The 13,628-nt window shown below is 43.8% G+C and overlaps 1 protein-coding gene across 3 annotated transcripts in view; it reads right to left on the reverse strand.

The window, feature by feature from the left end:
- Window positions 1-13,628, reverse strand: part of LOC135506694 (catenin alpha-2) — a 760,099-nt gene that overhangs the window by 167,550 nt on the left and 578,921 nt on the right. For all 3 annotated transcript variants that reach the window (XM_064926016.1, XM_064926018.1, XM_064926017.1), the window contains one exon: window positions 2,504-2,584. In XM_064926016.1, coding sequence (XP_064782088.1) covers window positions 2,504-2,584 — 81 coding nt within the window. The remainder of the gene's footprint in view (window positions 1-2,503; window positions 2,585-13,628) is intronic.

Raw genomic sequence — 13,628 nt, forward strand, 5'->3', positions numbered from 1 at the left:
CCACTATATCTCCCCTCTGTCTCCTCTATGCCTCCCCTCTATCTCCTCTATGTCTCCTCTATGTCCCCCCTCTCCCTTCTGTCTCCACTATATCTCCCCTCTGTCTCCACTATATCTCCCCTCTGTCTCCTCTTTGCCTCCCCTCTGTCTTCTCTATGTCTCCCCTCTGTCTCCTCTATGTCTCCCCTCTGCCTCATCTATGCCTCCCCTCTGTCTCCTCTATGCTTCCCCTCTCCCTTCTGTCTCCACTATATCTCCCCTCTGTCTCCTCTATGCCTTTCATCTATATCAGGTAAACCATTTTAGAAATTACAGCACAGGAAAAATCCTATGGAAACACTTGGTTCAGTTTGCTTTCCACCAGACACTGGGAGATGAATTCAACATTCAGCAGGACAATAACCTAAAACACAAGGCCAAATCTACACTGGAATTGCTTACCAAGAAGACAGTGAACCTTCCTGAGTGGCCGAGTTACAGTTTTGACTTAAATCTACTTGAAAATCTATGGCAAAATCTGAAAATGGTTGTCTAGCAATTATCAACAACCAATTTCACAGAGCTCAAAGAATTTTGAAAATAATAGTGAAATATTTATGTATTTAATTTTCAATAAATTAGCAAAAATGTCTAAAAACATGTTTTCACTTTGTCATTGTGTGGTATTGTGTGTGGATGTGTGAGATAAAAATATATCTATTTAATCAATTTTGAATTCAGACTGTAACATAACAAAATGTGGAATAAGTCAAGGTGTCTGAATATTTTATGAGATCACAGCAGGTAGATCTGAAGCATACAAATACTTTTAAGTACTACTTCAGCAGTTTTCTGGGGTATCTGTACTTCACTATTTACATTTTTGACTACATTTACTTTTACTCCACTCCAATCCTAAAGAAAAAAATGTACTTTTTACTCCTTAAATTTTCCCTGACACACAAAAGTACTTGTTACATTTAGAATGCTCAAGCAGGACAAAATTATGGCACCTATCAATATAACACTTATCCCTACTGCCTCTGATCTGGCGGTCTCACAAAACACAACTACTGTGTTTGGAAATTATGTCTGAGTGTTGGAGTGTGCACATTTCTGTCCTTAATTGAAAAATAATGAAAATAGTGCCGTATGGTTTGCTTAATATAAGGAATTTGATGTGTCGCATTTACTTTTACTTTGTACTTTTACTCAAGTATGAAAATTTTGTACTTTTTCTACCACTGCACCTAAGGACATTTAAAACCAGATACTTTTAGACTTTTACTCAAGTAGTATTTTACTGGGTAACTTTCACTTTTACTTGACTCATTTTCTGTTAAGGTATCTTTACTTTTACTCAAGTATGATTTAGTTCTTTTTCCACCACTTCCTGTATCTAGGTTGGAGACCGTGTTTAGTCGGAGTTGATCAATCTGTGTTTTCAGTTAATTGGTTATTAGACCAATATTTAAGTTATCAACAGCTGTGGCACTGTAGGTCGTTGCCATTTGAAAGATATACTGCAAGATTAACACGTTTGGTTGATAAATACTGTGTAATAGAGCTGTGAAATACACCACTTAATAAAAGTGAAGGAATAACTTTTGGGTTACCGTGAATACCATTCGCCAGATCGGAATTTTTTGATGAATTATAAGGTTAAAAAAAAGAAAACGTATTTTGGGTAGAAAGAATAGGGAGCCAAAATGAGATTGCCTTCCCGAAGAAATCAATTTGACTTTTGATTCCTATAACAAGATGTAACACTACATGAAGTGTCTCCTTTTGGGCCACTAATGGAGAGGAGCATTGCAATTTGGGAGAAAGTAATAGCTCCAAGCTCTCAGCCTCTATACTCCCCTGAGATTCATGAAATTCATGAAAATTTGTGTGTACGTGTAAAGATCGGCCGATAGATTTGAATGACAGAAACACATTTGGCTCTTTAGCTCTGTGTTTGTGAAGTGAGACTGCATATGTGATATTGAATATCTGAATAGCAGTCCGTCTATGCAGGATCGAGTGTCAGTCTGTGCCATGTGTAAGTGCAGACCATGAATCAGGTACTATGGAGGGTTTGGCCAACATGGTAACAAGAAGACTTGTTGGCTCCATCATAGACTAGGTGTCAAAAGGCTCAAGGATGTGGCATATATAACCAGCCATGTCAGATATGGGTTGGAGCTAAACTGGCCAAAATCTCTCCATGTATAGTATGATTGCCTTTCAGTGAAAATATGGTGTGTCTATTATAGCCAATCATGTCAGGTGTTGGTTGAAGCCAAGTTGGTCCACACTGTCCATATAAATTGCATTGGAGTACAAAAATGTCATCTTTAGCCAGTCATGTCCTGTTTGGGTTGGAACAGAGTTGGCCAGACTGTCCCTATACGATTGCCTTTTTAGTGCAAATATGGCGTCTGTAACTAATCGTGTCAGGGTTCGTTCCGAACCAGGTTGGTCAAACTCTTTGGTGCAAACATGGCGTCCATCAAACTCAGCTTTGGACACTGTGACCCACCTGTCTGCGCAGATCCCTGGTCTTCTTGGTCATCTTGTCGATGGCAGAGTTCAGTGGGTCTCCTTTCTCTTTCCTGCCAGTCTGTAGAGAGAGAGGGGGGAAAAGAGAGACACAGTGTTACCTCAGTGGTCCCTGTGTAACGTTACTAATTCATCATCACACACACACACAACTGCTCTCATCACAAAGTGCATTATGCTTGTAACACACTACAGGAGGGAATGGGAGCACAAAGGTTTGTAGTGCAGTTAAAAGGGAGGAGAGGAGGGGAATAGTTCCTGGAATAATCCAAGCCTCCGGTTTCTTATACAGTAAGTGCCTTTTGGATGTTCAAGGCGTAAGAGAAAGCAGCAGGGCTGGATAAAAGAAGAGCGTGAGGGTACTACAATACACACAGATTGAGAAGGAGAGTACAGAGCAAATAAGATGGCGTGGTGACCAGCATCAGACGACTGGCATGGGAGCAACTATGGAGCCCTTTCTGAGAAATTCCATCAAGCATGAAACCAAGTTAACAGGCGAAGTACTGTAGGCTTTGGAGGTACACAAGCAATTGTAACCAGGTGGGTTTCTGTACATGCTAACTAGGCCACTTGGACTGGGTTGGTAACACCCGCCGAACACTACAAACGGCAGCTTTAATCCAGCTTCTATCACAAGGGTTTTTAGAGCTCAACAAATGACTCCAAATATTGTTTGTGAATGTGTGACTAAAAATAATATATTATAGCTTCTTTCTCAAGGGCCTTTAGCTGTCACTGAATAATACCCTATTCTGTTAGCGAGTAAGCGACTAGAAAGACAAAACAGAGAGAGAGAGAGAGAGGGGTCAATATGAGGCCTTGTGTTGTCGGAGAACAATTAGGAGTTTCTGTGGTGTTAGTGCTGGCCCCTCTGCCCCCTCTTCCCCCAGGCCCTCTCAGACAGTCCACAGCTGGTTACAGTCACAAGTGTCACCTCACGCTAAATGACAATAACATCTATCCCTCTCCCTCTTCCTGACTGTCTCTGTCTCTGTCTCTCTCTCTTCCTGACTGTCTCTGTCTCTCTCTCTCTTCCTGACTGTCTCTGTCTCTCTCTCTTCCTGACTGTCTCTGTCTCTCTCTCTTCCTGACTGTCTCTGTCTCTGTCTCTGTCTCTCTCTCTTCCTGACTGTCTCTGTCTCTGTCTCACTCTCTTCCTGACTGTCTCTGTCTCTCTCTCTTCCTGACTGTCTCTGTCTCTGTCTCTGTCTCTCTCTCTTCCTGACTGTCTCTGTCTCTCTCGCTTCCTGACTGTCTCTGTCTCTCTCTCTTCCTGACTGTCTCTGTCTCTGTCTCTGTCTCTCTCTCTTCCTGACTGTCTCTGTCTCTCTCTCTTCCTGACTGTCTCTGTCTCTGTCTCTGTCTCACTCTCTTCCTGACTGTCTCTGTCTCTCTCTCTTCCTGACTGTCTCTGTCTCTCTCTCTTCCTGACTGTCTCTGTCTCTCTCTCTTCCTGACTGTCTCTGTCTCTGTCTCTGTCTCTCTCTCTTCCTGACTGTCTCTGTCTCTGTCTCTCCCCCTCTCTCTCTCTCTCTCTCTCTCTCTGGCCATTAAATATTGATGGAAGACTAAAGGCGAGCGATGTTCCATTTCAAGGGACACGGTGCTGCAGCAACGTAGGTGAGATTCCATCTATTGTCTCAGGGATCGGCGAAGAGGAGGAGGGGGGGGCAAGCAACAGGCAGTGTTCCCTAGGGGGCCTGGGGAAAGGACTTGGGCGGTTGGCTGGTTGGCGGTTGGATGCATTGTCATGCCTCAAGCCGTGAACAGTTAATAAGTATAAAACAGATTGCCTATCAAAGATATAAAATCCATTACCGCCTGATGGAATCAAAGGAGAATCACTGCCAGAGAGAAGTATAAACGCTCCCACCCAAAAATATTCATTGTTTATGGGCGATGGCGAGCATAGATAATGCTGAAGCTGAGACAATGATATTCCAAAGCATTCTGGTAATGACCTTAGTACACTCCCTTTCATTTTCGCAGTGGCCCCTTTGGAGCGCATGGGGTCCCATTTGGAGGCCTATGATAACCTTTGCGTAGGGGACTTCCATTAAATAGGGCATAAAGATGCTATCCTTAATGTTGTGCTAGGAATTTGTTTTGGAGGGTTCAATAGGGCGATGAGGCGGCGTGATTCCTACAGTCCGGGGTTAGATTTCAGGGGTTAGGCATCGCCCACAGCTACGCGTCTTAACCTCTTAACCTCGGGAGGGATGGATGGAGAGGAGAAGCGAGAGGGAGAGGGGAATAAAGATGACAAGAAAGGGAGAGGAAGAGAACGAGCGATAAGTGAATGTGCTGAGTGAATGCAAGAAAGAGGGGAGACAAACAGATGCTAAAAAGAGAGCAAGGGGAGCGATACATTGGGCATACAGTATGTAGGGGACTTCAATAGAATCCCTGGGGATGTAAGAAGGCGAGTTTAAACAAACACCCTTTAACAAACACTGTTTGCTACATTCAACATAAATTCAGTTAAAACCAGGTGCCATCTGCTGGCTAGACTGACGGCTCGGTTCATTGGAAGCCGCCTCTTTCCGCAATACCTTAGTTAGCGAGCCCATCAAAGTTAGCGAGCCCATCAAAGTTAGCGAGCCCATCAAAGTTAGCGAGCCCATCAAAGTTAGCGAGCCCATCAAAGTTAGCGAGCCCATCAAAGATAGCGAGCCCATCAAAGTTAGCGAGCCCATCAAAGATAGTGAGCCCATCAAAGATAGCGAGCCCATCAAAGTTAGCGAGCCCATCAAAGTTAGCGAGCCCATCAAAGATCCGAATCAACAGATTGTACAGAGACGCTGACGACACTCCAGTCAAAGCAATAGCAGAGAATACAACATTAATTGCCTGGTTGCTATAGCAACCCCATTCCAATCCCGTCCTACAGTGGAGTGTGTTAACATCATTATCTTGGTGGGAAGAGAGAGCAACCTAACATCTACAGATGAAGGAGCTTAATTTGATCACTCTTTTGTTGCCCAGCAGGAAATGCAAACTCGTAGCGTATTCGAGATTTACAAAGGCTTCTAAAGGTGGTCATGTCAAACTTGACTTGCCCTAATGATACATCTCTCAACCCCTAGAAAAATGCCCATTAATTAGAATCCACATAATAATACACATTTCCTTTTGCTGCAGGATTATTTTCATGCTGTGGCAAACTGTCTCAAATTAAGATCCTACATCTGTACACGCTCTCCCCTTCCTAGCCTAGCAAAGAAGCAGAATAATAATATTATGGAGGGTAGTGTAGATACTGGACATGCCAATGAGTGGTAAGGATGACCATTGACATGAACGGTTAGACATGTTTTGGATGTGAACACCATATCCTCATTGTGTCACTATGGGAGAGTTTTGCGTGTCTGGTTCACTCTATTACAGAGCCATTACAATACTACATCCACTCCGTTATACAACGCTAGATACGGGAGATAATGGTACATATGTAGACCTGTAATATGGGGAACGTCACCATGAGGGCTATAAGGGTCACCATTATCTCCCGTATCTAGCGTTGTATAACGGAGTGGATGTAGTATTGGCTAGATATCCCACTTCAGTCTTGTCGGAGTGTTTATTTTTTGCTTTTCAATATGGTATCTGGTGCTGCTGTACAGCGAAATTGATCGAACATTGAAAGGTCCCACTGAACTGAACCAAGTCTAAGTCCCAAATGACACCCTATTCCCTATGTGTGCAATACTTTTGATCAGGGCCCTGTCTCCGTTGACTGAACTGCAGATTTCTTAATTAAAGGAGATGTTGTGCTCGGGAGGATGTATGTGTCGTGTTACCATGATCCTTATGATACTGAAAGCAGAAAAGAACACTCAACGTCATCTGTCAACTATTTGTCTATTTTGTGCCCCAATCAAAATTCAGACCAGACCTCTCCAACTCCCTTCAATTCATTATTTCATTCTTGTGGTTTCTTTTTTGTTGTTGTTGTTCTTCGTGCATTGTGCCTCAAGGTTAACGTTTTCTGTCACTCTCAATGTGTTTGTCACCACCAGGGCTATAAACATTATTGTTTCCCATTAGTCCTGAAATTGCTTCTCATCAAACAAGATAAAAAAAAATTGCGAGAGGGGAATGCCCCCAGCAGATCGCTCTAAACGGCGATGGGCCCCCTCTTTAAAACCGCGCTTCCACCGCCCGAGACCGTTCTCGTGCCAATCATAGCAATTTAAACGGTGTCCAGGCCCTTCGGGCCCCTCTGCCTGTCCACGGGGTCTTGTTTGGGTCCCTGGGAGAAGTAGGCACCGGCGAGGCAGTAGGCACGACCCAAGGGTTATACCCTCCAAAAGACCTATTACAGAGCAGGAACAACTTCCTGTCCAATAACACCATCAATCAGAGACCTCTATTTTGAGACATGTAACAAAGGAGTGATAACCTACTGTAAGTGACAGCCATAAGGGTTTGGCAAGACAGCACAAACACATCTAGGATCAGGTTAATGGAGTGGACTGTTCTTCCAGAATGTTCTAACCTTTTCATGAGGGGTTATTCAAGTGATCCTCTTGTCCTATTTTTTTTTTTATCACTGCTACTTTTTTTTCCGAAATATTGTCTGGTCTGGTTCAAGAGGAGTGAGATCTCGCCTAACACACTTAGCATGTGGGTTTATGGGGAGACTCTCTTATGGAGTACTTCAACTGGCACTTGAATAGGTCACTCTTGTAGAAGAGATGTGATCTCAATGAGAATAACCCATATAAATAAAGAACGCAAACACTGCCCTCCAAATTTGGACTATTTGTACGTTTTTTATATATTACCTGGCCTTGGGTATTGTTCTGTTCAAGACGATTGAGATCGATGACAGCCCATGGTAAATACACGTCTTTGTGTACAGCGAGGCAGTGAGTGTCAATGACTGAATGGGAACACTACACAGTGTCTCCATCCCTAGGTCTTATATGGGGTCAAAGGTTAGGTCTAAAAGTTCTGGTCTCTGAAAGACATGAGGACATGAGGGAATAAAGGGTCCATTGAAATAGACATGATTCCTCCCATTCATTTCATGTATCGCTGTTTTGCCCTTGGATCAAGGCCACTGCAACCAGAGGATGCATGGATTTTCCCCCATATAGATGTTGAGCAGCATTAGGAAGTCATCATTTGACACACACACACACACACACACACACACACACACACACACACACACACACACACACACACACACACACACACACACACACACACACACACACACACACACACACACCTCAGCCGCGGTCCTAATGGTAATAGAGCATGATGCACCAAACAGTGAGGAGAAAACCTCAGTCTCATAATCTGGATGGATAGGCCCGGGCTGCAAGCCCATATTTAACTAGGCAATGGGGAATGCAACGAAAGGCAAACCCCCCTAGCTTAAAGTGTGTGTGCGTGTTTTAAATAGTTCTTCAGCTCTTAAGATTCCTTGGAGTACTCTTGCCCGATAAAGAACCTTTGAATTAACCAAATGAGTCCCACTGTAATGCAGGTACATTTTTACTTCAAACCCCTTTCAAACATGTTTTTGAGCTCCAAACTTCTGGGTTGTACCATTGGATTTGTCTATTTCCATCGGTCTGTGATTACGGTGGCTGAGCTAGAATGGTGTTTGTGATCTAGAGTGGTGTTTGTGAGCTAGAGAGGTGTTTGTGAGCGAGAACGGTGTTTGTGAGCTAGAGCGGTGTTTGTGAGCTAGAGAGGTGTTTGTGAGCTAGAGTGGTGTTTGTGAGCTAGAGTGGTGTTTGTGAGCTAGAGTGGTGTTTGTGAGCTAGAGATGTGTTTGTGAGCTAGAGATGTGTTTGTGAGCTAGAGAGATGTTTGGTCCTGCCGTACATACCTACACGTACACTACGGTCACAAGACGCAGGCCTCCTAATTGTCCCTAGAATTTCTAAGCAAACAGCTGGAGGCAGGGCTTTCTCCTATAGAGCTCCATTTTTATGGAACGGTCTGCCTACCCATGTCAGAGACGCAAACTCGGTCTCAACCTTTAAGTCTTTACTGAAGACTCATCTCTTCAGTGGATCATATGATTGAGTGTAGTCTGGCCCAGGAGTGGGAAGGTGAACGGAAAGGCTCTGGAGCAACGAACCGCCCTTGCTGTCTCTGCCTGGCCGGTTCCCCTCTTTCCACTGGGATTCTCTGCCTCTAACCCTATTACAGAGGCTGAGTCACTGGCTTACTGGGGCTCTCTCATACGTTCCCTGGGAGAGGTGCGTCACCTGAGTGGGTTGAGTCACTGATGTGGTCATCCTGTCTGGGTTGGTGCCCCCCCTTGGGTTGTGGCGTGGCGGAGATCTTTGTGTGCTATACTCAGCATTGTCTCAGGAAGGTAAGTTGGTGGTTGAAGATATCTCTCTAGTGGTGTGGGAGCTGTGCTTTGGCAAAGTGGGTGGGGTTATATCCTGCCTGTTTGGCCCTGTCCGGGGGTGTCCTCGGATGGGGCCACAGTGTCTCCTGACCCCTCCTGTCTCAGCCTCCAGTATTTATGTTGCAGTAGTTTATGTCGAGGGGCTAGGGTCAGTTTGTTATATCTGGAGTACTTCTCCTGTCCTATTCGGTGTCCTGTGTGAATTTAAGTGTGCTCTCTCTAATTCTCTCTTTCTCTCTTTCTTTCTCTCTCTCGGAGGACCTGAGCCCTAGGACCATGCCTCAGGACTACCTGACATGATGACTCCTTGCTGTCCCCAGTCCACCTGGCCGTGCTGCTGCTCCAGTTTCAACTGTTCTGCCTTATTATTATTGAACCATGCTGGTCATTTATGAACATTTGAACATCTTGGCCATGTTCTGTTATAATCTCCACCTGGCACAGCCAGAAGAGGACTGGCCACCCTACATAGCCTGGTTCCTCTCTAGGTTTCTTCTTAGGTTTTGGCCTTTCTAGGGAGTTTTTCCTAGCCACCGTGCTTCTACACCTGCATTGCTTAGTGTTTGGGGTTTTAGGCTGGGTTTCTGTACAGCACTTTGAAATATCAGCTGATGTATGAAGGGCTATATAAATAAATGTGATTTGATTTGATGTTTGTGAGCTAGAGAGGTGTTTGTGAGCCAAGGGGGATCCCGAAGGGTTCCAGGGCCAGGTCATTTTACAAAAACGTCTCTGAAAAGCTGAGACTCTCACAAACACACACATTTTGCTCTATGACTCAGTTCCACCAGCTCTGTCAGGAGGAAGGGGCCAAAATTCACCCAACTTATTGTGGGAAACTTGTCGGAGGCTACCCAAAATGTTTGACCCAAGTTAAACAATTTAAAGGCAATGCTACTAAATACTAATTGAGTGCATGTAAACTTCTGACCCACTGGGAATGTGATGAAATAAATCATTCTCTCTACAATTATTCATTATTAAAGTGGTGATCCTAACTGACCTAAAACACAGACTTTTTACTAGGATTAAATGTCAGGAATTGTGAAAAACTGAGTTTAAATGTATTTGGCTAAGGTGTAAGTAGGTATGTCATTTTAGGCGAAAAATGAAAAAATGTGTGTGTGAGGTGTAAATTCCACACAGGTCCTTTATCCACATTATGTTTCAAAGTATATTTGTTTAAGACTACCAAGAAACACTCTATGTGACCCTGATTTAACCCACTGCAGTAATTATTAATAACCAGAATTGAACCAAAACCATGCACATCATTATCATATTTCCCAACATACTCTATTGCAGGTAGATTTGTTTAATTGTTTGTTTCAATCTATATTTTGTTCACTGATTGATTAATTAATTCATATTTTGCAACTCAAATACATACAAATACATATATGTTGCAACTAACATACATTTTTCTAAACTATTCCAATCTGTTACGTGGACTTATTGCACCCACTACTGAAATGCTTGTTCCAGTTTAGATGTTTAAGGTAGTCACCTATCTTAGTATTCCCAACAACTGTGGCTGTCATTGTCAGTGCAGATTGCGGGTGAATAAAAATTCTAAATGTTGTACATCCCCACTCTAGATGGATTTCAATAGGAATTACACATCACTTTGCAAGCCAGCATAATGTGATTTGCAGGCCTGACGTGGCCTGTAAATAGAGCCTTGCATGAGCATTCATTTTAAGCCTGAGCCCTACCCATACCTGCGACGTTCAGGCCCTACCCTACCCAGGCCCAATTGCTTCTGCGAAATGTAACCTGAAATCTGCCCAATACCTGAAATATGATGAAAATCCTCTGTTAGTAAATCTATTAACTGCTCCTCTCTGTCTGTCACTCCCTCCCTGTGCATAGCTCGCTCTGCATGCGCTCTGCTCATAGCAATCTAAGTCTGCGAGTATCCATAGCAACGGCACCGCTTGGGCTGCTCTGCTCAATGAAGAGACGAGAGAGCAGTTAGTTGATAAAACTCAAGGAACATGATTATTTTCTGTGAAATAATCTCTCCTATTTAATATACATTGAAGCCCTTCTGACACCATGTAATGATCTTAGACATAATGACTGTACTGCGCAGCAGAGCGAATGCAAATTGTGATACCTGAGCCCTGCCCGTAACCCTAGTTATTGCAGAAAAACAGGCCCTACCCGGCCCTAACCCCATGTGTAATGTCAGGGCCTGTCAAATATGAGTTTCAGGCCACTGTATTAAAACTTGGCCCTCAAAAGAATGCCTTATGAAAAAGGTTCTGTATTGTCTTAAATAATTATATTTGAATGACAACATATTCACGTACAATCTCACTTGGTGAAGGCCACAGGACTGAGAACTACTGAATGCAACAACCATGTCTTCGTCACTAGCAAACACATTCATGGGTGGCTCTGGTAATGAAAAAAATAACTCGACAGGCACCCTGGGAAATATTCAAATAAGGCTTAAAACCCTACAGCAGGGCAATTCAACTCCGGTCCTGGAGGGCTGAACCCTTTCCGGTTTTGTGCATGTACGCACACGCACACGCACACGCACACGCACACGCACACGCACACGCACACGCACACGCACACACACACACACACACACACACACACACACACACGCACACACACGCACACACACGCACACACACACACAGAAGCCAGTATCACAGAGGAGAGGACATGACAACATTAGTCATCCAGGCTGCCTGGAGAGCCACATGCTAATGTGTCATTTAAGCGCTGTAGGGAGGCAGAGGATTAAGAGATCTTGCCACCCAAAGTAAAAAGAGAGCAGAATCAGAGGATGTTCAGAATGGGAGAGCTTCTCATCTAGACTTCTGTGACTTAAAGGGGCATCCTGCGATTCAAACGACGACAAAGAGTCAATAGCTGTATGGTTATTCACTTCAAAGTCCAAAAATATAGATGTTCCAATTCTAGATTTGACTGTTAAACAAGACTCGTATGTCTTCTATGAGTTTCACACGAGAAGAATGGGATCAATCAGCGACAAATAGACAGAGAGGAGACACTCATAAACCATTGTGTTGTGTTGCATTGTCGTAATACACATCATGGCGGAAGATTGGACTATCAATGTCATTACTTTCTATTCAAAGTCAAAACCCTCGTCCGTGCATTTGTGTTTTTTCTTCTTCCAAGAATTGATAATCACCCTGGCCTAGTTGCCAGCTAGAGCTCTTCCAAATCTGCATTACGTAGATTATGAAACGGTGAAATACAGCGGCCTGAATTCTAACCGGGGAGGAAAAACGCATCATCACACTAAACCTGTTATAGCAGGCTCGCTCTGGCTCCGAGTAGAATGCTGGATAAAGTCAGTCAAATGGCACCCTATTCCCTTTGTAGTGCACTACTTTGGACCAGGGCCCACATCCTTTCCCCCAAACCCCACTAAATACCTCAGAGCTGAATATATCTTATAGTGCATTACTTTATCTGCATTTTATGTCTAGTTATGTCAATACATTGTTCCATAGACACGGATGCAAACGGTTATTACGATCATTGCGATGCATAATCATAAGCTTGTAGTATCCAATTTGAAGTTATCCCCTTCATATTGATGGTAGTTAAGTCAAATCAATGCATTGTGCCATATACTCTAGTACTAACTGTTATTACCACCATTACAATGTACATTATAGTCTTCGTAATTGCTATAATTATATAAATCTAGTTATGTCACGTCAATACATAGTGGTATTGGTGGTATAACTAGCTACTATTAAATATTACTACCATTCACATCATTACAATGTATATCATCAGACATCTATTGGCCATGGAGAATGTATTGCTCATGATAAAATGCTAAATAAAAGCGTTTTGCAGTCACAACGTCATCCCAATGTTGTCAAAACGTCACCTAAATGTTAGCCTCCGATGATGAATCATAGGTTACAGTGGTTGAATCATATGCCTCATGCTCCCCATGGCCAGGTCACAGCTGTGGTCTGTCGGTGTGTGTGTGTGTGTCCGTGTGTGTCCGTGTGTGTCCGTGTGTGTGTGTGTGTGTGTGTGTGTGTGTGTGTGTGTGTGTGTGTGTGTGTGTGTGTGTGTGTGTGTGTGTGTGTGTGTGTGTGTGTGTGTGTGTGTGTGTGTGTGTGTCTGTGTGTGTGTGTGTGTGTCTGTGTGTGTCTATGTGCCCACACACCTTCCACACAGGTCCATTATCCACCATGACAACACAATAGGGAACAGCAACCAACAACCGTCCATTCATCTATCACTATTCATCCATCCAACCATCCTACACACACGGCATCGTGTGTGTATTTCACGACACAGACCACATCATGGAGTATGCATGTTGGGGTTCTGTGGTTTCAATTCAACCCCCAAAGGTGTTGTCAATGGCCCCCATTCACAGACCGTAAGGGTCTCCCATCTGCTCATTGTTTCCCCGATTCATTCTCTAAGGGGACTCTTTCCCTTCATTCATTTTCCATGGATCTGGGTGGCATCGTGGTGATAAGCTCATACCGCTCATAGGTACCGCGGCGGTTGGATAATGGAAGCGGTAATGGCAAAGTGACTCCAACTTACCCAGGAGACTGGCTGGCTGGTGGATGGTAGAAACAACTCTTGATGTGCAACAGCTGGGACCAACATGCTGTTCCTTCTCCTCTCGCTCAGTCCCCGCTCCAATCACTCATGTACTGTAGTGCACTCAGCGCAAATTGCTTTGCTGTGC

This window comes from Oncorhynchus masou, chromosome 20 (assembly GCF_036934945.1).
Source record: "Oncorhynchus masou masou isolate Uvic2021 chromosome 20, UVic_Omas_1.1, whole genome shotgun sequence".
Classification (NCBI taxonomy): domain Eukaryota; kingdom Metazoa; phylum Chordata; class Actinopteri; order Salmoniformes; family Salmonidae; genus Oncorhynchus; species Oncorhynchus masou.